General features: G+C 39.6%; 2 protein-coding genes across 4 annotated transcripts in view; one reads left to right on the plus strand and one right to left on the minus strand.

Moving 5' to 3' along the window:
• Positions 1-978: 978 nt before the first annotated feature.
• On the minus strand, positions 979-4,480 carry rnf26 (ring finger protein 26). The gene has a single exon (XM_067594691.1). It carries the CDS (start codon positions 3,982-3,984, stop codon positions 2,635-2,637), a length of 1,350 nt encoding a protein of 449 aa, XP_067450792.1. The 5' UTR covers positions 3,985-4,480; the 3' UTR covers positions 979-2,634.
• Positions 4,481-17,887: 13,407 nt separating this feature from the next.
• Positions 17,888-26,417, plus strand: part of mcamb (melanoma cell adhesion molecule b) — a 41,328-nt gene continuing 32,798 nt past the window's right edge. For all 3 annotated transcript variants that reach the window (XM_067594693.1, XM_067594694.1, XM_067594695.1), the window contains exon 1: positions 17,888-18,048. In XM_067594693.1, coding sequence (XP_067450794.1) covers positions 17,985-18,048 — 64 coding nt within the window. In that variant the 5' untranslated portion in view covers positions 17,888-17,984. The remainder of the gene's footprint in view (positions 18,049-26,417) is intronic.

Below are 26,417 nucleotides of genomic sequence, written 5' to 3' on the forward strand. Positions count from 1 at the left end.
ACAGATGTCCCCCTTACATAAACTTTACGTCATACGGGATGGATGGTAGAGATGGGAAAGATTCTTATGTTTACAACTTATCAGCACAAAGACAACTCAAGATGGTTGTATGATAACAGAGTTGGTGGAGTGATGGTTAAAAATACTGCACATTAATAATACAACACATATCCAGTAAATGTTTTGCTTGACTTTCAGGAACTTCCATATTATGAAGCTCCAAGACAGATAAATCAGAGCCTTCAAAATACTCTGAGTTTCTCAGTTGTAATTACAACTTGGATGTTCACGCTATTTACAAGTCAGAAACATATAATTGCCAGTGCCACCAGGCCTATAATTGTACAGGCCTGGTGGGCCACCGGGCCAAAAAAATCTTTTTTTGAATGCCAAGAATAATGCCAAATATCCATTCATTTGGAAATCAATAATCAATAGCGTTTGGGAGCCTCTTGATGTGATGCAAGTGTCACTGCTATCAAAGTCCCTTTAAATTACTGCAGAGTGAGAGCATATGGATGCAGGTTAACTAACGTGAGCATGGCATTGCCTAAAAACAGAAAAAGAAAAAAAGAAAAAGCTCTAACACGGGTGAAGGTCAAACAAATATATCAATGTTTTTCTCCAAAACTCTTGAGTCAAGCAAAAATACAGATGGGGAAGAAGGGAGAGGGACAGCTTATTTTTATGCAATGAATGAAGCTTATTAAGTCATCCTCTCCTTGTGAGCACTTTGTTTTAAGTTCTTGAGTATACCAAGCAAACAAAAATTTGAATGCAAATATAAATTGCAGACCGCCTGCTGCGCCACCTGACCGAAGTCGACTGCGCGAATATGCCGTCTCCACATAAATGTACTTGAGTATTCAATATACCGTACCAGTGTGTCTCATGTTTTTGTAGCAGTCTAATAGTCCAGGTGTGACAACATTTACAAGGATTATGATGTGTTGGGCTTGTGAAGATGACAAGAGACAGTTTCAATGACTGTTGTTTTATTATGAAATGAAGATTTGCCAGTTATGTGGCAGCCATCCCACTTAAAAAACACGTTACATTCATGTCCGCTAAATCACACTGTCCAACTTTGTTCACACAGGTCATACAAAGTGCAGGTAGCAACATTTGATGGTCATGTGAGCTGTTACAGTCCACTGCAATCTTTAGTTAGTAATACATACATCCACGTTTTAGGAATACCTGAGAGGAGTCGTCGTTTGTGTAGATTATATAATAATGTCAGTAATTGGTATTCCATAGCTCCCATCACAAAAATAACCCAGAAATCAAATTCCTTTAAAGCATACAAACTGTTTAAAGTAAAACACTTCTCAAAAAACAAATGAAGGCATATAACAGATTGTACTTTCTTTCGCCATGTCAGCCACCATCGATAATGATTACACATAAAGTGGTGTCACAATAATGCCATGTAAACTTTAGACACTGATATCAACAAATAAGGAAAAACAAATACAAATGGAATTAAAAAGCCTTATTGGTTTATGGTCCTTTTATACAGACAGAAATCTGTTTTATTGCAATGACAAAAGAAAGGGAAAACCTTTTATGGATTTTGTGTTGGTGGTGACTGTAACACTGATGGAAGACTGGAATAAGGCCTATCAATAGAACAAATGGAATAAAAGCTGAATTTATCAGGACTGACTGGAAAATTATAGACCACTTTCCTTAAATACAGAAAACCTTTTTTTTTTTTAACTCTCTTAACATGGCTCTGTGTGAAAAGCTCTATGCAACACAGTTAAACTGAAGTGGTCATTATTCACAAGATTATATTTAAATGGTAAAATCTTCCACTGCAACAAAAGCTTGTGGCGTTAAGTGTATGCTGTTATACACACACACACGTGTGGAGTCATGTGTGTACTCATGCAGAAAAGCACAGTGTTAGTTTTCTTCACAGCTTGGTCCACTGAAAGCGGCCTACATTTAAGACATGAGCAGTGGTAAACATTTCAGAATCAGGGAGGGGTACCTACAGGTTACCATGGCGACAAGACCTGAGACATATCATGGCAACACTTGGATATTTACACAGGTGCATCTTGGCACCAAAAAAAAAAAAAAATTCTTTCCTTTATTGCTCTCAGAGAATACACATTCCTGAAACCAAATCTTACCAGATAGATCTGGTAATCCAACAAATCCCAGAAATCCTAATAAATTGATCATGCTAACAAGAATGGTCTGTGTGGCTAAAGCTTCATAAAGCACATAGAGCTCAGCTGTTGTAAAAACACATCAATGACATGTGTCTTCATTACAATGAACACTGTAGTTTATTTTGAGTCAACCCTACATATATGAATACTCACTACTGCAACACATGTGTATTAATCTGTGGCTGAAAATAGTCCCAAACACTATTTATGCCTGTTTGAGCAACATGTTAACCACTACAGAGCCCCGCTGTTTTAGAAAAGTGGGACTTAATACACAGACAACAGACTAGAGAAGTAGGAAACTATTTTGGGATTTGTTGACAATAAGAAAAACATAAAATAAAGCCAGATATATCCTTTAACACAACCCAGTAAACCCAGTAACATAAAACATCATTTCACTTTAGGTATAGAAGCGAGCAGGTTTAGATCAACTTCTGTTATTCCCTCATAGATACACATCCATAGTGTTGAGGATCATGTGCCGACAGAGCGGGCAGTTCTGTTGGTAGATCGGCTGCCTCAGCAGGATGTTTGTACAGTCTCGACACAAGCAGAGGTGTCTGCACGGCAGTAGCACCACCGTCTTGGCACAATCCTGGCAGATCACACACTTCTTCCTTTCCTCCTGCTCCTTCAGCAGAGTCAGCAGGTTCTCAGCAGGCAGAGGTTCACTGTCTTTGCCCGAAGATGACTGCTTCTTAAGAGGTCTGTTTGTACTGGAGGAGGGCACAACTAAATCCAGCAGCTCCCGGTGGACTCCATCCCCAGCTCTTCCGTCAGGTGGGTCCCGCCTCTCCTCTCCGGGGTCGCCATCGCCACGTGCTCTGTTGTTGTTGTCCCTGTGGAGATGTGTCCTCAGCACCAGGCCTAACTGGCTGCTGTGTCGAGACAGCTGCTGCCAAAGTCGTCTCTCTAGCAGGCGGAGGTGATGGAGTATCCTCTGTAGGCGTTGCATGGCACCACGTACAGAGTCTGGGGTATTCTGCAGGGCCAAAGCCAGGCGGCGTAGAGCCAGATAAAGTCTGCGCAGGGCAGGAAAAGAGTTAATGTAATCCACAATTCGCATAGCAGCTTGTCTGGTCAGTTCTGGGTTTAGGTAGGCAGTGGTTGTTAGAGCGATAGTGACAGTTAGCAGGAGGCCATAGATGTTCAGAATAAAGATGCTGATGAACATATGAACCAGCGAGACCAGAAAGTCTAATACCAGTTTACAGGGTGACCACAGGAAAGCTGACGTCCCAACAACACTGCTGTAGAGAAAGGTGAAAGAGGTCAACGTGAGCTCCAGCACCTTCTGCAAGGGGCTGGAGACCGTCTGCCACACGCTGACCACCGCCAGGTACAGGTTCTGGGTGGCGATGAGTGCAAAGTTGACCACCGTGTTGGTGAAATAGACCACCAGGCTGACAGCGATGCCGCAGCCCTCCACCACCGACAGCAGACCTCGATACAGGTGGTCCTTCCCTCGAAGCAGGACGTGCATGGACAGGTAACCCACCATCTTCAGGCTCTCCAGCAGTCCCTCCAGTGCCAGTACCAAGCTGCCCAGCGTGGTGACTGCATCTTGAGCTATGTTTGATGTCGCCTCTGCCATGGACATCAAGCAAAACAGGAGAAAGTTGCCCAACTGCAGCACTAAGTTGAGGAGGAGTGTGGGCAGGTTGGTGATGAAGGCGACCACGGCCAGGATAGTCCGGACGACCGTGTGGACGATGACAAAATTCAGGTCCAGCAGCAAGCAAGCAGCGTCGAGGCATTTTCCTACAGTGGAGATGACAAAGTTCACCAAACCCATGGTATCTTATCGATGTTTACCTCTCGATTGTCTCCACGGTAAAGTCCATGTTTCGTTTATTTGTTCACGGTGAGACACTCGTTGATTGATCCTCTGTGCCAGGCGAAACAGTACGCCATTCCTCGCACCGCTAAACGGACGATAAATGATTTACTTTTCATGGTTTCCTCATCTTTGTTCCTTCATCTGAAGCGACAAGCTAACATTGTAAACACAGGCGTTACACAGGCGGATGTTTGGTTTCAAATGAGCGACGGACACTTCCGTTTGTTTTCCGGGTTAGGCCTCGTTCAGAACACGGTCCGGAAACATTTAATTAGTTAGACGGTCACTTTATAAAAGCTGTGATTTGTAAAACCAACAGTCAAAAGTAGGAGAGACGAAGAAAGACTCACTATAAGCTTAAACGTGTTTAACCGTCGCTAGTGTTGCCGCCATATTTGTTTTGGTCGTGTCAGCTGACTTCTCCACTTCCTTCCTGTGAGTTTTTTTTTATTTTTTTTAAACTTTAATAACAACACAATAATATTACAATACAAATAACAGTACAGGGAGTATTGGAGGGAAAAATAATCACAAAAACACAAGCAGGAAAAAAATGTACAATGTAAAAAGATACATGATACAGAAATTAAGAGAGCAAATAAATAAATTAAAAAGTGAATAAGCAATATTGCAAACCAACTGAAAACATCTGGCAATGTCGCCCACAGTGTTTCTCAAGACATGAGATGTCTTTAAAGCTTTTTTGTTTTTAGATACCCTGCAGTCAGAATCATAGACTGTCTGAAGTTCAACAGAAAACAAGTTTTTGTTTGGAAGAAACTGAAGAAATTTGACTTTGTGAATATGATGTTTTGCCCAAAAGACACAGCAGTTTTATCAAGTAATCAACTTCATTGCTGTAGGACTCTACATTCAAAAATAAGACCATACTTTCTGTAATAGGGACCAAGACCTTATGAGTCTCCCAAATTAATAAGGAAATTTGAGTCCAAAAGTTACTTCAACACAAAAGACATAAAAAAATAAAATTAGAATTAAATGAGAAAAGGACTCAATCTCCTTTTTGCAGAAGAAACATGAAGGGGAAACATCAGGTCTAAAATTGTGAATGAATTCATTGCATGGATAGTATCTGTGTGAAATTTTAATATGTCCTTGCTGAGAGTTTGCACAACATCACAGAGCTGTTAATGATTCACTTTGTTTTATAAAATTCCACATAAAATATAAATAATATGATATAAAATATATAATAAATAGTTATAAATGTATTACATTACCATTAAAAAATAAGTAAGTTACAAAATTCAGATTTTTTTTAAGGCCGGGTTGTGCTTAGAAAACAAGTTTCAGTTGCACGATATTGGTAGGCTAAAAAAAAATACATGTATTTAATTTAATCATTTTAGTAATTTAATTGGCAAAATTACTGTATCCACAAATCTCAAAACGAATTGAATTATAACTCCTTCATGAAACCAAGCAGTGACACCATCTCCTCTTCAAACAATAAAAAGCTGTTATAACAATTGAAACATGCTCATTCTGCCTGTGTTGTTAAACTAATCAAGTTGTATAAAAGATAAGGTTACAAGGGGCAGCTGCCTATTTTTCATTGTTGTTGCAATGACCCCCCCCACCCCTCCACCGTGACCCACCTACCCCCTGAAAAAAGTTGAACTCTCTGTCATGCAGTTCATTTTTATTCTACGACTAAACATAAAAGACACAAAATCAATGACAGTGAATACTGTAGTATTCCTCCTACTGTTACTATTACTACAACTACTACTACTACTGCTAATAATAATAATTTTATTTATAGAGCAATAAGAGCAAAGTGCTCTAAGGGTAGGAAATTCAAGACATAAACAACATTAGGGACAATTGCAAAAGGTATATGAAGAAATGCTGTACATACATCTATAAAGCTAGGTCACAAATTAAAGGAAAAACTGGTACATATTTGAATGCTTGACCCCTACAGTGAGGGGATCTGGTGGATCTGTTATGCTAGGGGGCATTTTGCTGTCATGATTTGGGTCCCCTTGTCCCCTTAGAGAGAAGGGTCACTGCAAATCAATACAAAGTTGTCCTGAGTGATTACCTTTATCATATGATGAAACATTTCTATCTTGATAGGAGTGGTCTCTTCCAGGATGACAATGCCACAGTTCACAGGGCACGAGGGGTCGCTGAATGGTTTGATGAGTGTGAAAATGATGTGAATCATATGCTATGGCCTTCACAGTCACCAGATCTCAACCCAGTTGAACACCTATGGGAGACTCTGGACTGACGTGTTAGACAGTGCTCTCCACCACCATCATCAAAACACCAAATGAGGGAATATCTTTATGAAAAATGGTGTTCATCCCTCCAGAAGAGTCCAGAGACTTGTAGAATCAAAGCCAAGATTTACTGAAGCTGTTCTGGCAGCAGGGTATATATATATGTATATATATATATATATATATACATATATATATAAATAAATTGTAATATATAATGACTACTAATGTAATAATAGTTACATTAACAACAGCATTAATATGAGCAGTGAAGCATTGAAAAACACTGCAGGGCTCATGGAAATGTCTATTAAACAGTGCTAGCAGAGAATAACACAGGTGTTCATGAGGTGATGCCAATGTTTTTTTTCCCAGAATTTAAAAAAAAAAAAAAAATTAAAAAAATAAAAGGAAATGCTCTTCATTTTTCTGTGTTTTCAGGAACTATGTGTGTGTGTGTGTGAGCAAGAGAGAAAGAGAGACAGAGAGTGAAAAAAGTGAAATGATTGCGATCATAATTTTCTCTGTTTTGACCTTTCATGCCATCACCAGGGTTTTCCAGTTTCCCTATCCCATTCCATTCACATGAATGTAATCTCACTTGTTGAGGTATAGTCTCCCATTACCTCAGCTACGTCAGAGACAATGAAACACAAAAGCTTTGCAATCCTGAACAATATCAACAGTATTTCCTTCCTTACGTTGTGCCTCATCCTCCCCATCTGAGCTGCTCAGCGTTGAGCTTCTTTTTTTTTTTTCTTTGGGGGGAAACTCTGTCTGATACGATCATGGGAAATCCTGTTCCGAACATTTGGACACTTGACAAAAGAGCATTTGTTTAAGCATTTAATGATACAACGGGGATACGTAGCAGCCGTACAAGAAGCTATAAAAAGTCTTGTGCATTACTTTTGTCTCTGGCAGATGAGCTTCTAGACCTGCTCCTTTTATGGTAGCTAACCTTCCCTCTGGTCCATTAGTCCAGGCCAGCAGTCAGCTTCCTTAGTTTGTTTTCTGGATGACCAAATCCTTCCTTTCTCAATGGTGAGAGATCACAAAAGGCTTGTTTTCATCTGCCATCTTCTGTAGGCTTTCTTTATGGATATAGAGCTCAAAGGGTTTCTACACAGCAGCTCAGAGGCATCCAAATTAATCGACATACATTTTTTATGAATGTGGCCTTTAGCAAAGATGATAGAGGATATTTAGTAGAACCAAGATAAAGGTTTCACTTTAGTGTGCAGCTTTAAGAGTTATCAGCTGTCTTGATAGTACTTGCTTTGTATCTTCATATTCACTCAACAGTCAGCAGAAGTACCCACCCCAGCGACCTGAAAGCTGCTTTCTAGCTCAGATAAAGACCGGTTTAAACATCGCCCATTTATCAGCGATGACAAGTCCTGCAATCCATCATAAAGTCTGGAACTGGAAACTGTGTTTTCAGAGCTGCTTACTTAAAATAAGGCCAGAAAAAAGCAAATAAGGGCACCGTCATGGGAAACAAGAAAAGCTCACACAGGATGAATCTGTGACATCAGGACAGACCAAACCCTTAACGTGTTTCCTACAAACAGCCGAGGGCCCCACGGATGACTACTTTGAAGCAATTGGGCTTGTCACCCGCTGTGTCATTTCCATCCTTTGAAGAAAACTTGGGCATCTGACCGACCCACCCTTCCACTTCCTTGTCTGCTCTTCCACTCTGTCTCAGCTTTCTAGGTGACTAAAAATAATAAATAAAGAAATGTTCGCTCACAACGTATTTTTTACCCCCAAAATCTGCTCTTGCAATACCACTATATCCAGTAATATCCACTTGTTGCAATAAACCTTGAATAACATTTTTATGGTAACGTTTAGGCATCACAAGACACTTGACACAAAAAAACAAAAGATTGTGGTCTTGGTTAACTATTTATCATGTCAAAAGTGACTTGAGGCACGAGACATTTATATTATACAATTACTACCAATACTGTAATGGAAAACCTTGTCAGTCTTTCCTTAAACTTAACCAAAGTGCTTTTGTTGCCTAAATCTAATCACATTTGGGACTCACACTTAGACCTTTTTTCATTCAAAAACACATAGTCCAGGCAGCATTTAGGTTTCCTTCATAACATATTTGGCACAACAAATTAGTAGCATATACTGGAAATGTAATATCTAGGAGACATAGTTGCATTAAAAGGTGCTATCTACATGCCTAAAGACTAACTTTAGAAATGACAGCATGTACATTACATTCATATGTCTGTATTTAACTAGCTCCAGGCATAAATTATAAAAGTATTTCAGCTGCTCTGGATTCAGTTAGCACCTTATATTACATGTTAAAGTGTGTTGACCAGCCAATATTTGCACTGACCAGAGCAGATGCTCCACAATCTTGAAAATCTTTCATCATGGCCAAATGAGGGGACTTTAAGTTTTGTGTAGTGTTCCCGGGTTTTGTGATTTATTTTGGTATATTTGGAGTTCAGATTGATTCAATGATGATTTTGGCTGGCAACCAGAGTATGTGTGTGTGTGTGTGTGTATGTGCACACGTGTTTGTGTTTTAGAGGGAGGACAGGGGGGTAGGCGGCAGACCAGAAGCTTCTCTGGGAAAACACAAACTCCAAACAGTAGAAATCACTGGAGTGCAGACTGGTCAAGACCCTGAGCAGGACCCTGCATTCCACAGTAACCCTCTGACTCAAGCCCGCTGTCTTGGCTACGCAATGAGCGGGCGAGATGGAGTGATGGCAAACTGAGAAAAAATGTGAGAAAATGAAGAAAACAGTAATTGATTGGTGAAAAAAAAAGTTTGACTGATGATTTTACTGGTGTGACACAGAGAGATATGAATATAATGACTAATACTGTAGAAGTCCCACAGCATGACATTCCTGTTTTTTGAGTTGCCTTCTCAGGACCTTGACGACGTCTGTGCATCTGCAGGATGTCCATGAGTTTGTACGCAGTAGTAGCTGCATCCTGCTTTATGACTCATCATTCGGCATCTGTCCCAAAAGAACTCAGTATGATCCTTTTTAAAATCACAAGTTTGGCCACAACTAACAATCAGTATTATTACTGATGAATCTCTTGATTATATTTTCAGTTAGTAGATTAGTCATTTTGTCACTAGAGTTTAAAAAATAATAGCAAATGTCTGTCACAAGTTACCAGAGCCCACAGTGATGTCGAAAAGTACATACTTAATCCATCAGCCAACTCATCCAAAAGACTGGAACTCCCAATTATTTTCATTATCAATTAATCGATTAAAATATCAGAAAATTGTAAAAAGTGTCATCCCCATTTCCTAGAGCTCAATTTCCTTTCTGTTCCCAAAAATAAAAGTAGGAAATCCCTAGATTTTAGCCAGTGGAACCAGTAAACATTTGGTATTTTTGCTTAAAAAAATGACTGAAATGATTAATTGATTATCAAAATAGTTGTTCGAATAATTGATTAAATGACTTATTGTTTCAGTCCTAATAAGAAACTATGAATAGCAAACACCTCTTACTTCTTTTTAGTACCTTAAAATTCATTATCAGAAGTGGAGTCAATTGATTTCCTGTCAGAAACTACTTCATAAATTGAATAATTGATAATCACAAGCACCCTTGTGATGTGATCTTCTCCATGAAAGGAAACCATATGATGATATATATATAACATTACATCATTATTTTATTGCATGATGCATTTCACAAAGCAAAACAGAAGATCTCAAAGCCTTTATATAAAGAAAAAACCCCCACTTTTCTTAATTTCTTTATAAGAAAAGTTACGTTTTTCACCTTGAGTAGAATGTATTGGTATGTTTTTTTAAGCCTTCTGCATATAAAAACTCAATTTAAGCACTAATTTGAGGAAGAACCTGGCTGTGTGTCACTGCAATAGTCAACAGTGGGGTTCATTGTAACATGTAAATTTGCTGTTTCATTTCCTGTAAGTTATATTTGCTCCAGGCGAGATAACAAGTTGCAGTACTAAGCAGAAATCATTAAGCTTTATTCATCATCATCATCATCATCCTTTTTCTTTTTAATACCAAAATCTTCTGAGGCTGAACCACTGAAGAAACATGTCAGTGGGAGGATTTGTCATGATTAATGCCTCCTATTACATACAATCACCATGGAGAAGCGCTGTTCAATTCTCAGCCCATGTGGTTATCAAAGTGTCTCTTTGTCACAATCCCTGCTGTTGTGACGGAGTTTAGCAGAAATTCAAATTTCTCTCCCACTCTTCCCCTGAAGCCCCCTCACCATACCAGTGCACGCTCAAAAGCCCCCCGTCCTCTGGAGCGACTCGGACAATAGCCGTCTCTCATGCTGGGCAGACTACCCCCCAAAACAACTTGCTCTTGGGTCTTGCCTCAGTGGCTCGGAAAGAATGACTTCTTTTCCTCTCTTTCCTTCCTTCATGCTTTCCTTAGCCCTTACCCAGCACAGCGCTGAGCCCTGGTGAGATAAACAGAAGTCGTGTGTAATCATCAATCACAGAGGAGTGGCACACACTGGGGTGTATGGTGAGGACACTCAAGTTAGTGGATCAGGAGTGGAAATCTTAAAGGAAACAAGTTCAAGGGTAAAATTGAGTGTGGATTGTCCTGCAGATAAAGGTTTTCTTATACACAGTGTGTGTGCAACTGCTAATTTTATGTAAAGAAATAGTTTTACATTTTGGGAAATATGCTTATTCACTTTCTTGTCCGTAGGATAAGTACAATATAAAGCTACAGTCAGGAGTCTGTTGGCTTAGCTTAGCGTAATGACTAGTAAAAGAGGAAGACATCTAGCCTGTCTCTGCGCAAAATAACAAAATCTGCATACCAGCACCTCTAAATTTCACTAACATGTTATATCTCGATTGTTAATCTGTACAAAAATCGAGTGTAAAAACTACAACTTGTGTTTTACAGGGGTTTGTGTGTGTTTGGATTATTTCTCTTGACCTGACGAAGATCCGATTTAGATCGAAAAAATGTCTATTTGAACTGAAATTTGAATTGTGGCTTTGGAGTAAGTGTGGGGTAATTTCCATTGTTGCTGTCCTCTAATAGCCCTGCACTTACATGATGTGTGTATAATTACACTCCTTCCTTACAGAGTATTTCTTGGCCAGTTGACAAGTAACCAACACAAACTCCGTTGCTGTGTCCAAAATCCCTTCCTGTTTACTATATTGGCCTTTAATTACCCTCCACAGTTTTACACTTTGGTTTTAGTTGGGATTAAATGAAGAGATATAATGTGTTAATTAGTGAGCTTCAGAGGTGCTGATAGGCAGATTTTGTTATCGTTGGACAGTCAGGCTAGCTGTTTCCAGCCTTCATGCTAAGCTACGCTAATGTAGCCTTACATTTAACAAACTTGAGTGCGGATCAATTTTTCTCTTTTTCTTTTCTTTTCTTTTCTTTTTTTTTTTTTTTTTTTTTACATCTGTTTATTGGTATTTTAGTTAACAAACAAACAAACAGTAAGCACTGCATACAAATTTATAAAATATTACAAAAACAGTACAGAATTAACATACACAGACACACATAAAAACAACAGGACGAGTACAGTGCACATACAATATAAATATTAACCAAAGTACAAAGCTGCTTTACATGGTGATTATTGACATCTTACATTAGGTATAACCTAAGATATTTATTCCTTAGCCTCCACATAATCAGTAAAGGGTTCTCATTAACTCTTGGCAAGTACGTGATTAACCATATTTCCCATAGCATCAAATTATTCCTTTAAAGGAGCCAAGTTCAAGGTTAAAAACGAGTGTAAATACTCTCATTAGAGACAAAGGTAATTAATAATCTGATGCCTGAGGCCAGATGCCTAAATGAAAATATTTGTTTATAATTTACACCGTATATGTACAACTGATAATTTTATTTAACCATTAACCAAAAAATAGGTTAGAGATTTTGTTAGGGATTCACTGGGATTGTCCAGCAGTTGATAGCTGGAGGGATTCCCCTGTCAGCAGTTTGTGAAACATGCTCCTATAAAATGTTTAAGGTCTTTGCAGTCCCTGGGAACTCTGTGGGGGAGGAGACAGTGCTTTTCCTGCTGCTATTTTCCTCATTCCGTCTCATTCCCAAACCCATTGCCCCTGATATTCCCAAATGCCCTGTCCAGGATGTATCATATTAAATAAAGGGTGAAAAGGGCACATTTTTGCAATTTGTCTTCAAGGAATTTTAAAAGGCTTCTTGACAAAAAAACAAAAACAAAACTATTTCCCCTCATGCAATATGTTTATTTATGTACTGTGGCCATACTCCGTGTGCCACACCCAAGTCACATGGCAGGCTTTAAGATTCAGTCATGATTTACTGACCTTGAGTGGCTGAACAATATAGTTGTTTTGAGAACATGTAGTTCTCTGCTATCGCTGGAAACCATAAGTATTGTGCTTCATCCTGAAGGAAATGAAAGCATGAACACAGTGGTTTATACCTTGCTTTACATTCATATGTAATGTCTTTTGAGAAGTATGAAGCCCAACACTGGTTTGCCCATTTTTTGTTCTCTGTAGGTTACTGAGCAGTTTTTAGATACATTTTGTCATCTAGATATAAACTTCTAATCAAAGGAACTTCATTCAACAACATGAAACTACTTGTGTGTAAAAAGCACATTGTGAGGGCTCAAATAATTGCAATTATTAGCCTCTTTGTGGTAGCAACACAGGAATCCAGAGAGGATGTTGTGTTGAACACAAGATCCAATAAACACGACATCACATCAGGCTCAGAGAGAGACACAGAGAGATAGAGGACATGTCATCGGTATTGTCCTCATATTTCCTTTAAAACACAACAACGGTGCTCGTATCTCCATGAACAGATCCCCTCTGAAAGCTTTTAGAATGGAAAGAAAAACAGAGCATCTGTGATATCTGGTGAACACGAGAGGAGCTGTCAACTAAAAAGCAATGTCAGACACATTATACTTCCTCACTCTTTATGTCTACTGTTTATCTACTTTGAACTTTTAGAAACGACACACCAGACATATGTGCAAAAATGTCTGTTGTTGAATGTTGAATTCACAAAGCAATTATTTCTTGAAACAGTAGCAGTTACCTGGATGTAACCCCAGTTCTATAAGTAGATGTCTAGCCCTCTAATGGTCTTTGCTATTGGTTTACCCTAACAGGGCTCTGCGTGGGCACCCTGAGACAGATCATTGCACTCACCGCCCAATAAAGAGGTAACAGCCACCCATGATAAAACACCAGTACACCTGCTGTTCTCCCTTTTGAGTTCAGTAATTGGAGATAGGGGGCCAGCTGGGCCTTTATTTTGAAGGCTACACACATACTCATAGAACTGGAGTTACATTCAGGTAACTATTATTTCTATTTTGTACATGCTCCGCCCTCTAATGAGCTTCCATAGAGGCCATGAGGGATGTGATGAACACCCAGTTGGGGCCAAATGTGTACACATAGCAATGCTGACTGAGTGAAAGAGGTCAAGTGGGGTCCCACAGCCCAACCACATGACCCAATCTCAAAGCTGAAATTGACCAATGAGCATCAATCTGACCCAGATGGCAACCCCCCAAAGACCAAGCATCAAATGAGACACAGAGTCAGGTAGGGCTGCAACGATTAATCAATTAGTCGATCAACAGAAAATTAATTGACAGCTAATTTGATGATCGAATAATTGTTTTAGTAATTTTTCAAGTACAAATGTCAAACATTTGCTGGTTGCAGCATGTAAGCTATGCAAATGTGAGAATTTGCAGGTTTTCTGTGTCACACATGATAGTAAACCAAATGTCTTTGGATTTTGGACTGTTGGGTGGACAAAACAAGACATTTGAAGAAGTCAATTAATTAAGAAAATAATCATTATTTGCGGCCTTAGAGTCAGACTGCACAAAATTAAAGGTGGAAGACCAAGACACATCCAGGCAAATGTCTTCCAGTTAGCCGCAGACAGTGTTTTCAACCAACTCACAAAGTTTGCCCTTGGAGCAGGCGAGATTGGATATTGTTTCTGTGAAGTTGACGCCCCTCTTATTCCTTTTCTTTCCAAATAGGACTTTATCTGTATCCTGCATGTCTCTCACCAAGGATAGGGATGAGGTGGAGCTTTGTCTAAAATTGTCATTTCAACTCAAGGTCATCACATCCACCTTCAAACACAGGGTTATATGCCTGAGAGACTTTTCCCCCCTCCACATAAGAATGAGGGGGTGAGGTGCTTTCACTTCTTGTGTCCTGTTCATGCGCTTTGCTGTAATGTGGACCACACAGCAAGTCTGACTGACTCCTTGTCTGCCATGGACCACAAACCCAGGGCACTCCTTTGACAGCTCAGTGGACGGCTGTGGTAGTGCAATTCCATTGACAAAAGTGATGAGGTAATGGGTTGTGCCCCTTTGGTGGATCTCGTCTGCCAGCATGACAAACCTCCACCACATCCCTATCCTTGGTGATAGACATGCAGGATACAGATAAAGTCCTATTTGGAAAGAAAAGGAATAAGAGGGGCGTCAACTTCACAGAAACAATATCCAATCTCGCCTGCTCCAAGGGCAAACTTTGTGAGTTGGTTGAAAACACTGTCTGCGGCTAACTGGTGAAACAAGACACTGAGCAAGGACTCTTGAACATGCACTTGATGACCACATACAGTACAAGATAACATTACTATAAACTCTAAAATAGTAGCAACCAAGATCTGCTCCCAGGTGGTAAAAAAAGAAACCACCACCCAAACTTTTTATATACAAATTATCCAAGAGATCCAAAGCTTGACAGGCCTGCTGTACCTAGTTACGGTTGCTATGGCTATGACTGGATAATCTCTGTTCAGGGATTGGTTTAACGAATGGTTAATTGCACCTGTATGTCTGAGTATGTTGTAATCTCAAGAAGGACAAGCTATTTCACGATTACAAGAAAATGGAACAAACCAACCATCTCTACTCATGTCCTCAAAGGCTTTTGTTAGGACAACAACAGTCATAATGTAATGTGATTCTTTATTATTTGATAATGGAGCTGCCACTGTGTTTTCTATAGTTTGTGTATAATCTTGCCTGATGCACCCGAGCCTTGTATCTCAAACTTTGAGTTTTTATGTTCACTACATAAGGTTTTGGCAAAGACATACGCAGAAAAAGTTCCCTGAAGCTCTCTCACGACCTCAATATTTGGCTGCCATCAAATAAGAATAAATAAAAAAACATATCTAAACAACACATTTTAAAATAGTAAGAATAAGAATGACAGCAAAACAAATAACAATTTTGTAATAAACTGAAAGAAAATATTCTTTTAACATGATAATAACTTTGACAAAATGTCCTGATCCATCCTTTATAAAAATAAAGCCCATACAGTAAATGAGTCATTCTGTGCAGGGCAGTGTCCTCATTTCAACTTTTCCAGGCATATCGAACTACAATAATGTGGAAAGGGCCTGAACAATACCGTCCACCACTGCTCCATCCTTCTGGAAAACAGTCTTCAGAGAACTTTTAGTGTCCAGCTGTGCTGTCATAAGTCTTTCACAGTAGTAAGTTTTGTATCATCGCCTGCTCCTTCCTATGCAACTCTGACCTGCACTCTCAGGCAAGCCACTTGGCAGGCACATGGCAGACACAGCAGTGTTTTCCAGCAGTGAAGGTTAGAGATCAGTGTACATGACACGTCCCACCATTCTTTGATCTGTTTCCAACTGCACAGACTGTGGCACTTCACACAGTATCAAATAATGTTCAGTTATACGACTGTAGTCTACTGACAGTGTGAGGTTTTATCACTGTCTGTGCAGTTTGGGCAAGCCTTGTATTGTTTGCAACACCAACTGGTCCCTTCAGTCTTCTTATCAGGTGCTAATGACTGTGCCTTACTCCATGTTTAAACTGAGAGTATTTTATCACTGCAGCTCCAGACAGTGGAAAAACACTCTGATGTGTTTGATTAGCACAGTTCATTTTGTATTTCACAGGCTTTTTTGCAATATCTTTGGTTTTTCAGTTTCTCTTATAATTTTTAAATATACGGTAATATCAAAGCTGATCTTTACAGTAGTGGCTTTTGATTTTAAATCATGAATGACCCGATATCCAGCCAGAGTGTCAACTGTACAGTGTCTATTTTGTGTCATTTTTCTGTTGCCCTCTGTGATGTGTTTTCATTGCATACCTCCCAGTAATATGTGGGTGCCCTGTTACAATTTGGCAAACACTTCAGGTATTCAAATCCTGAAAGTATACAGTTAAATGGTTTTACCTATCAGAGCCTGAAGACCAGCAACAAGAAGTGCAGGAGGTCAGCATGATGTAAATGATATGATGTTCGCTGGCAGGCATTGTGTTTTTACATGGTTTGTTTAGGGAGTCAGTCTGATCCAACTCCCTTATTATGTCCATATTAAGCTTGGCATCCAGCACTGAGAGGGAGTCAAACTCATGAATAGCTGGATGTAGATAAAGATTAGAGTTAATATTTCTAACAGTGATTAATGGAAAACAAAATTCTGCTGAATAATGTGAACTGACATGTATGTAGAAATATAGATTTGATCTTCTTAAATCATCTTCAGGAAGTACTTTATCTTTATATATTCCTGCACAAGAAAACTATCCATTATCCAAATATCTATTCAACTTTTGTGCCATGCAGATGCGTGGAGGTAATATAGTCATATGTATATTCATGTTGCACCACAAGATAAATATACTCTTAAATATTTTGTAAGGAAAATACTCTGTAAGGGACTGTTTGTTTTTATCTTGACCCTCAATGGAGCAACCTTGAACCTCCCTCCTCCACCAAAAATAACCATATTAACAGCAAAGCCTGACCTTTTCCAACCATTATGTTTAATAGCGACCCTTAAACCTTGGCAAACTACCAGCCCAACTTAAAGTTAGATAAACTTAGATCTAAAGATAGATAAAAAATAAAATAAAAGAAAGTCCCTCATCAACCCCCTTGACTTGTTTGTGTTTGTATTTTCTATGTGGTCATGGTGCCCTTCCTGCGGAACTTTGGCGGCTACCACAGACTTTGCCACACCTTTTACCCCAAAATAACGCTCTATTTTACGTAAGAGAGTCTTGTCTCATCAGTCATGGTTTCCTATCAAGAAAACATAGCTTAAATTATACCCTTGGTGGGGAAATGCATTATTGTTTATTGGCAACAACTAAAAAGCTGTAAATCACTTCATGATGTGGATGGTGTCAGCCCTGCGGTCCCCTGCTGCTCTCACTGAACATCCTCTTTTATAAACTGCAAAAAAATCCCACCTCAATCATTTATTTAAACTTGACGTCTGAACTTCTTAGTTTTTTTTAAATCTAAATAAATAACCCATAAAAGGCTTCAGACTGAGGTGTTTACAACGCAAATTGCGAGTCGAGAAAACATGCCGCTAGTTGCCGCCACCATACCGATTATGTGTCTGAATGACGGACACTTTTTGCAGTGCGGGGCCTCCTGTCTCTGTGTCTGCCCCCTCCTGCATCTTTGCCTCCCTGCGCCGCTCCTCTCTCTCTCTCTCTCTCTCTCTCTCTCTCTCTCTCTCTCTCTCTCTCTCTCTCTCTCTCTCTCTCTCTCTGTGTGTGTGTCTGTGTTTCATACAGTTTTTCCTGGAGGACCAGTCTCTGCCAGACTCCCTCCTCACACACCCTGGACACACAGCTTCAGCACCGATCAACAACCATGGCTGTACGGGACATTGGCGCTCTGCTCGTCGGACTTCTGGTCCTCTTTCACACCTGGGGAGGTGAGTGTCCGAAAGAAGATTTCATGCAGCGGTGCAACACGATGTTTTGGACAGTTGTAGGTGGACGAAACATCACATATACATCCCTAGAAATAAAACAAATTAAGATAAAGTTTGTCATAATAGAGAGAAATTAGAAACTGTGATGTAGGGACACTTCAGACTGTTTTTTTCTTGCACAATGTGATGATTTCAAAACATCTGTGGAGATTCCCAGGAAACCCTTAAGAGATATTTGGGAACCTAACGGGTCACATCCAGGTCAACTGTTGCCTGCAGGGAAACTTTGCCCTGTGTTGGGAGCAGCAGGTCCTGTGTAAACTGCATATACTGAATGTGATACTACACAGCTCCCCTCTTGCTTACATTATTTTTCAGTAAAAGGCAGTGTAAACCCTCCTGTCACTATGTTGTTGTAACCTGGCTGTGTGTGTGTTTATGTGCCTAAATGATTTCTGTAGTAGCCTCCCATTTTTCCTGGGAGGGAAAGATGTCTGTACAATTTAGTAAGATTAAAGCATCACACAATATCATGAAGGCTGCAGCTTGTAACACTAAGTGTATTAAACATTGTAGGCTACAATATTTAGTCTTGGAGTGGACATGACATGAATGAGTTTCTTTTGCACGGTGGGTGTTCTGTGATGCATGAAAATGGAGGAATGTAAACTCTTAACAGAGTAAAAAATGGAGCAAACAGATTATATCTTGTTATCAGTAAACACAGTTTGTTTATGATGTTGTTTATGATTATGATCATGTCAAAACATATGTTGACATCATGATTATTAGGCAGCTGTTAAAAATTCTTGAATGAAATGATCATAATGAGATTTGCTCATTTCCACGGTACATAGAGTTAGTCATGTTAAGTTTGCTGCATGTATTTTTAGCCACCGACATACACAGAGGTCCGGCTGTAGTCACAGAGCTCTCGGTCTGCTTTCTGTCAGCTCTTGTCTGTTCCCAGCAGTGATCAGGTGGCTTGGTGCTGCCCGGGCAGTGGTGAATACTTCCACTATGTTTCTGTCACACACAGAAACACACAGTCAAACATATTCCCGGAGTGAAGTACAGCTCTCGGCGCAGGAGTTGAAAGTGTGATATTTACATTGAGTTTCTGTGTGAAGCCAAAGCAAAGAAGAAATGATCATCTTACTGCTCTGTTTATCTGTTTATCGGACTACTTTGGCTGTGTGAGACAGTAATAAAAAGTTAGATGGCTGCTTGTGAGATCTATGTTGAGGTGCAGATGTATGTTTATTTTTAGAAGAGCGTGTGAGTGTAGATTTATACTTGGTGTTAAATGGGTGAGAGGGGCACGCAGCCTCAGCTTTCCACATTACAGCTTAATTTTGAAGGACTTTTCTTGTGTTGGTGTACTTTTTACTTGTTTGTTTGAACAAGACAGGTCCATGTGCCCCCCCACATACCCTCCAAACCCTTCCTCTCTGTGTGTCTGACTTCCCTCCTCTCTTGCCCTCCAGCTCTCCCCTCGTCTTTACCTCCCTGTTTGCTTCTGACCATATGAACCTTTCCCCACCTCATCCCTGTATTGTCCTGATCTCCTGTTTAAGTTCAGTGAGACCATTGTCCATGACCTCCTCCAACTCTCCCTGCACTTATTAAGTCTGCTTCCTGGACTTCTTCTCCAGCTTGTTTACCTCCTAAAGTCACGCTTGTCCTTACTTAAATGCCCTCACATCCAAATCCATATCCACCCTGCCCCTCATTGTATTACATCTTCTACAGTAGCTATTTGGCCTGCAGATGATATTTCCATCTCATGACATTCACAAACTTCTTAAATGTGGATACTTTCTGGTTTCTTTAGTTGGTTTAGCTGGTTTCATAGTTTACTTCTGTGATAGTAAACTGAATATCTTTGGGTTGTCGACTGTTGTTCGGGACTCAGAACCCAAGAAGACATGTTGTATTTTGGGCTCGATTGAAAACTTTCACCATTTTCTGACATTTTAAAGACCAAACTGTGGTGAAAATTGCCTTACTATGATCAAACGAATGTGCTAGTGAGTGTGCAAAGATAACATTATCAAAAAGAGACAGTTTTCCAGGGAGTTAGCAAGAAGGCTAATCTGTGGCATTTAGGTTTCCTGTGTGAGATGATTACAGTTTTTATGGTGAGAAAAAGGTGAAAGATGCAGAGGCAGTAATTTCTAAGATAAGTCATACTTGTACTATCACCAAAGCGTCAAGGTCACACATGAACTCAGCAATAATGACCAAATGGTTTAGTTAGTTTAGTTTTTAGTAAAAAAACAAACAAAGATATTTAGTTTACTATCATAAATAACAAGGAAGAACAGAGTATGTTAACACTGGAAAAGCTGGAACCACAAATTTTTGGCCTTTTATGCTTGAAAAATGACTTAAATCATTATCAAAATTGGTGCTTGCTCATTTTCTGTTGACTGAATTACTAATCATCGGAGCTCTAATCGATTTTATGCAGACTTCAGTTCACACTAGATCATTAACTGAAGGGAAAACCCTTTGTGGTGAAACAGATTAAAAAGGCCTGTTCAGTGTTTTCTCCCACTCAAAAATCTTTAATGGTTAATATCTCAAGCATCTGATGATGTTGGTTAACACCCACTCAGGTCTGAGTTCGAAGGAGCGCGATTGTCTCTGAGCCAGATCTCTGTCTCCAGCCGCTGATGACATCAGAGGAAAGATGGGCATGCTGTTGGGCTCTAGCGTTGACTCTTGATAAGGACACTATTCACTTCCTGTGACATCAGTTAATCAAGCCGGGCCAAAGAGCGGCCACATTAGACCTCTCTCATTTAAAGGTCATCACTCTCTGCTGCTGTGAGGCGCTATGCCTGGGTTTCATGTGCTCGAAACAACTGCTGCTCTTCAGAAGAAGTGAGCTGGTCGTCGACAATAAATGCCCTTGTTGTGCCTCGACCGCAGCATAGAAAATTGAGGCCCAGCAATCTGGCAGAGGATCAGCAGGGCAGATTTGAAATGGAAGTCCCTAAATTCAGATTTCTCTTCCGGCACATTTCCACAGCCACGACGGTAACTGTTTCGGTTGTGAAGTCGGTTGGGTATTGTTGGATAATGGATGCGCTTGGTTCTTCTTTGACCTATGGACATACAGTATGTCTCTTATATGTGTATAAGTAAGCAGCTGATTCAGATACACACTCTTGCCTCAAAACCAGGTCCTTGTCTGGTGAAAGTTTGTCACGGGCACATGGTGTCTTATCAGTGTCCTTACATACAGCCTTGAGCTGTTCAGGCACTCTGTTTATGTGTTCCCATGCAACAGACCTTTCAGGACACCACACAGGAAAGGATCAGTCCACCACTGTTTTTGATCTGGGCCCTGACAGTGCAACATCAATCTGGAGATGTCTAAAATTGTTATGGCTAATTTACGGTTGTTAGGATTAGTGAAACATAATCCAGATCCGCAGTGAAACCTGGAGAAGAAACAGCACAAAGGCAAGAGAATATCAGTCCGGTGCCATAAAAAAATAGTAGTACAGTTGAACTTTTATATAAGACAAAAGGACAAAGCTTGTATCAGTGTTTGTCGTATTTGACAACAACAGGAAATCCATCTGCAGGGACGCAGGGGAGCCAGAGCCAATCTCAGCTGGCATTGGGCGAGAGGCGGGGTAGATCCTAGACAGGTCATCAATCACAGGGCTCACATATAGTATAGAGACAGAAAACCATTCTCACTCACAGTCACACCTACGGACAATTTAGACAATTTCACCAGTTAACCTAACTTGCATGTTTTTTAGTCTGTGGGAGGAAGCCAGAGCAAAACAACAGGAGATCATATCTATAAATCTTAAATAAGTACAGTTGTTGTTGAACATGACACAGAAGTTTTGAGTGTATCTTTGAGTGGGTCTCTTACTTTAGAAGTGCTGAAGAACAAAGAGACTATTAAAACTATTAAACCTCTGCGCCAAACAAAGCAAGGATGCTGTTGGTTTGAAATAAAATAAGTTAATCAAAGTAAGTTATGTGATTTTTCTCTTTGATAGCATTAAGAGGCTGAACACAAGTCACTAAAATATGGTACAATTTGATTATATAAAGGAGCCTCTGCAACTTTTGAAAGAAGCTTTTTCATACAAATGAAAAATAGAAATTTTAAGCAATAAAACGCACCCATCCCCAATTGGCAATCCTTATTTAGTTGAGTACAACTAATGGCTACTAGAAATTTCTGTCTAACTGATGTTACTGTGTCAGTTTTGAGACTTTTGAGTCTTTTTTTCTTTTGCTACTGTTACACCATGTTGCATGAACATTTAAGTGGTTTTATACCACATTTATACTTCACATTCTTGTTTTGTGATTATGGTCCGGTTTGACCTGCTCTCAGTCTGGTTGGCCAATAATGATATCAGGCGACTGTGCAATTAAGTGTGCCATTACCCAGTAATCCATCTAGTAATTACCACTGGTGGCCACAGCTGTTACTCTTCAGCAATACTTTGTATAGGTTGGCTTTAAAAACATACTGTAAGATTATTACTGTAACTGTAGTAATGTGGTAATCTTGTAGTACATATTGGCAGTGATTTCAGACACTATATAAAATGGTTTTACAGTCACAAAGTTATTTGAAAAGTTTTTCTTCATAAAGTGACCAAATAATGAAAAAAAATCAACATTGATTCTCTGGTGTAAAACCAATATTTCAACAAAATTTTTACTACAAATAATAAAACATTTGGTATAATATTTTGTGTTTGAAGCAGTGATTCTCAAACTTTTTTCATGTCAAGGACCCCTAAACTGACACAAATTATGGACACAGACTGACACGGATAACTGACACGGACCCCCATCTGATAAGATTTTTGCTTTTAGATGTTTTGTTACAGAAAGTTTATGAAACCCATGACCAAAATAGTCATACATTCTGTCATTGTGTTACTTATGGATGGCATTATAGTGAAAATAAATTATTACCCTTTTTGTTGGGGACCCTCTGGAACCCCCTTAGGACCCGTGGGGGTCCCTGGACCCCACTTTGAGAATCACTGGTCTAGTTTTGAACAAAGGTCAACAAGCTAGTTACCCGTAGTTCAGTGGTCATGCTCATTTCTTCAAGTCACAATGTGTGTGTGAAAGTGCTGTAGAGAAGTTACCTCCTGACACATTTGTTGATACAAGATAAAATGTTTGTAATGGATTTATTAGTGTTTGTGGGGTATTTTTTTGATCTCCTTAAGCAGCCTTTCTTATCTATTGTTAGGTAAACTGTCCAGCTGAGGACAGAGTTGCCTTTCATTCTCTGTTTCACATGTGAATCACCAATCAAACACACTCACATTACTAATTAGTCAATGGATTTCTGAGTTTTAAACCGTGAAAGCAGAAGAAACGCTACATTTGTTTTCAGGTGTTTTTATGGAAACAATGTTTTGATCCAGTTCCTCCCTGCTGGGCTGTATAATGGCTTTGAAGCTGTGCACTTGGGAGCATGAGTTGTAGAAGCAAAGGGTTTCCTTTTACTGTTTGATCCTCCCATTGATGTGAATAACATCCATTATCACCATTACCTGGGTCAATATAGCAAACCAGTGATGGAGCGAGTGGGGGGCTGGGGGTCAGCTGTTATTGGTGGAGAAAGCTCCCAGGACTTTGTGCTGCTGTCATCAGGGCCATTTTGTGTGTGTTCACTGAATAGCAGCAAATGCTTGTTTGTATAATGTAGTGCAAGCAATGAAACCAAGCCTTGTTGAATGATATCTCAATATCAACATTTATCTTTTGTATAAATCAGCTTGTAACACTTGTTTACTGTGTGAAAGGAAGGAAGGAAGGAAGTCTATATTATGCTTTGTTCATCAGAACAGGGGGGAACAACCTTTTTGTCCACATTCTTCTTCTGAAGAGAAAACATTTTTGTTTTAAGCACGTTGGCTTGACAAAACATCTGCAATGGAAGTGAATTTACAATTGCCACTAAATAATTGCTTTCAGAAAAGTCAGATTTTTCTGATTTGTCCACTTTCAATGCTTCTGCCAACAATTTTTTAACACAGTTGGGTTGTATAAGAAACACATTATCAGTGATGCCCAGCACAGAGCCTCAACACAATATCAGCCTTGTCTGCAGATGTGCAATGGGGCATTTCATCTGTAAGTCATATTTGAGGGCCTCAGCACACTTTGGACTGCAGTGTACCCTGATTTATTGCTCTATATTTGGCTGCAGGGTAAATCCATTCATATCAGGCGGTTTAGAGATCACCTTTAGCTAGCGGAGCCTCTGAAGAGCCAGCTCTCCCCTCTGACTGTTACCACTTACTGCTGCTCCAACATGCTTTGAAGTTCCCCCATCAGACGGACAGCTGCATACACCTGGTGCCCTCTCAGTCCTGGCAACACACACTCCCAGGGAGCCCCAGACACATGTCAACACACACACGCACACACACAAAGTCACACTCAGGTCACACATTCAACTCACTGCTACCACTTAATGACCTGTTGTCATCATGTGTTATTTTTGTTAAAGTGGGGTTACTGTTTCACTGCCACCGGTGACACTGACAAACTGTAGAAAATGACTTTCCTCTCTCAGAGTTACTTATATATGACACGTGTTCATGGTACAATATGAAACTATTTAATTATCTGAGCAATTATTTGTGAGAGGGATGTCCAGTTGTTGTCTGCATTATTGAGCTGCCAGGATGATTGTACTTCACTCTCTGCACCATCACAGCCACAGACCTGATTATCTCTGGAAGTGCTTTGAAATACAATAACAAAGTATGTAGCAGTGATTAGTTATGTACCAAGATCTAATGTTACATAGTATATGTGCAACGTACTTAATATATTTAGGAACAGAGTTTGGGAATCACATCATACCAAAAAAGATAAAGTCTTTCAAACCCAAATTTCTCTTATTAACCAAATTTTTTTCTTTTGGAAAGTTGTGATGGACAGAAAACAGAGAGAAAGTTAAGGTGGTGATATGCAACAGAGTTTTATGGCAGGAATTGATTCGGGGGATGTTTTGGTTACGCATTTTACCTCTTAGTGGGTGTTAAGGCCGAAAGCAGCCCTGCATTAAAAAAAACAAGAACAAAAAGGCTGCGTTGGTGTGGGTGTGTAGCTTCAGGTACAATCCAGGAAGTCCAGATGGAGTCATAGATCCATGAGTTTGAAGGCTTATCAGATGCCAAAAAACTGCACCAGGATTTATAGTATTATGAGGATTTTGCTGCTTTGGAAAGTTAGTCATAATGATCAATCACGAGACGGTATCCATGTAAATCTAGGAGTTTGCACATATTTGATTGGCCAATGCGGCACCTTACTGGATGACGTCATATTGCGTTATGGCAAAAGTTGAGCCAGGTTCAAATTTTGTTTTTGTCAGAGCCATCTGTGTTGGCATCATACATTGTCAATTTTTCATGCAGAGCTAAAGTCGGTTTGAACATGACCATCACTCAAACTTCATTTTTTGGTGTAGTGGTCATACTTTAGGATATTACACTTTCGATGAAAGCTTTGTGGTGGCATTATTTGTGTCAACCATAGAATAAATGTTCCTGTACTTGTACAACCAACAGCAGACATCTTTACCTGTTCACCTCTGAAAGAAGCAGTTATGAGTGTAAATGTGAATCAGTGATGAAGCAGCTTCAGCATGTTATCTTTAATGCACAACCCCCTGGCCATATAGAGCTGATTATTCTCTGTGGCCAAGTATGTATAAATCCACAAATTTCATTAATAATAAATAAATGAGATTAAAACAAGCGTCTCATCTATGTCCTTTTTATACACGACCACTGTCTCGGTCACGGCAGATTAATACAACTACAAATATGGATTTTTCTGTAAACTGTAATTGTGTCTGATTTTGTGTGTCCTTGGTTGAAAAATATTAACATAAGGCTAATGAGCACAAAGTATAAAACCTCTAGCTGCTACTTGATCCTTCAGACAACCAGAAAATGAAAACTCACCATTAAGCTTCTGTGCAAACTGGGACATAAAACAGATTAAACGCCTCTCTGAAATCGTCTTGACACTGGGAAAGCAGGAAAACAATAAAATTCCCCACAATGACCTGTCCCTTTAATTTGTTTAGTGACCTCAGACCTCTTTTTTATTGCAGAGAGAGAGGCTTAGAGGTCACTGTAGTGGCACTTTCAAACCCACATGAGTCAAAAACAATGAAAATATAAACAGGATGAAGAGTTTTGTGACATCTGCGGATGCTCAGTGGAGTTTTTCTCAATTCTGTAATCTATTGAAACTTGTACACTGTAGAAAAGCAGGATGTAGGCCAGTCCTCTCTCTGACAAATACAACAGGACTGTTTTATATGATCACCACATTTG

The sequence above is a fragment of the Thunnus thynnus genome, chromosome 7 (assembly GCF_963924715.1).
Source record: "Thunnus thynnus chromosome 7, fThuThy2.1, whole genome shotgun sequence".
In the NCBI taxonomy this organism is placed as follows: Eukaryota; Metazoa; Chordata; class Actinopteri; order Scombriformes; family Scombridae; genus Thunnus; species Thunnus thynnus.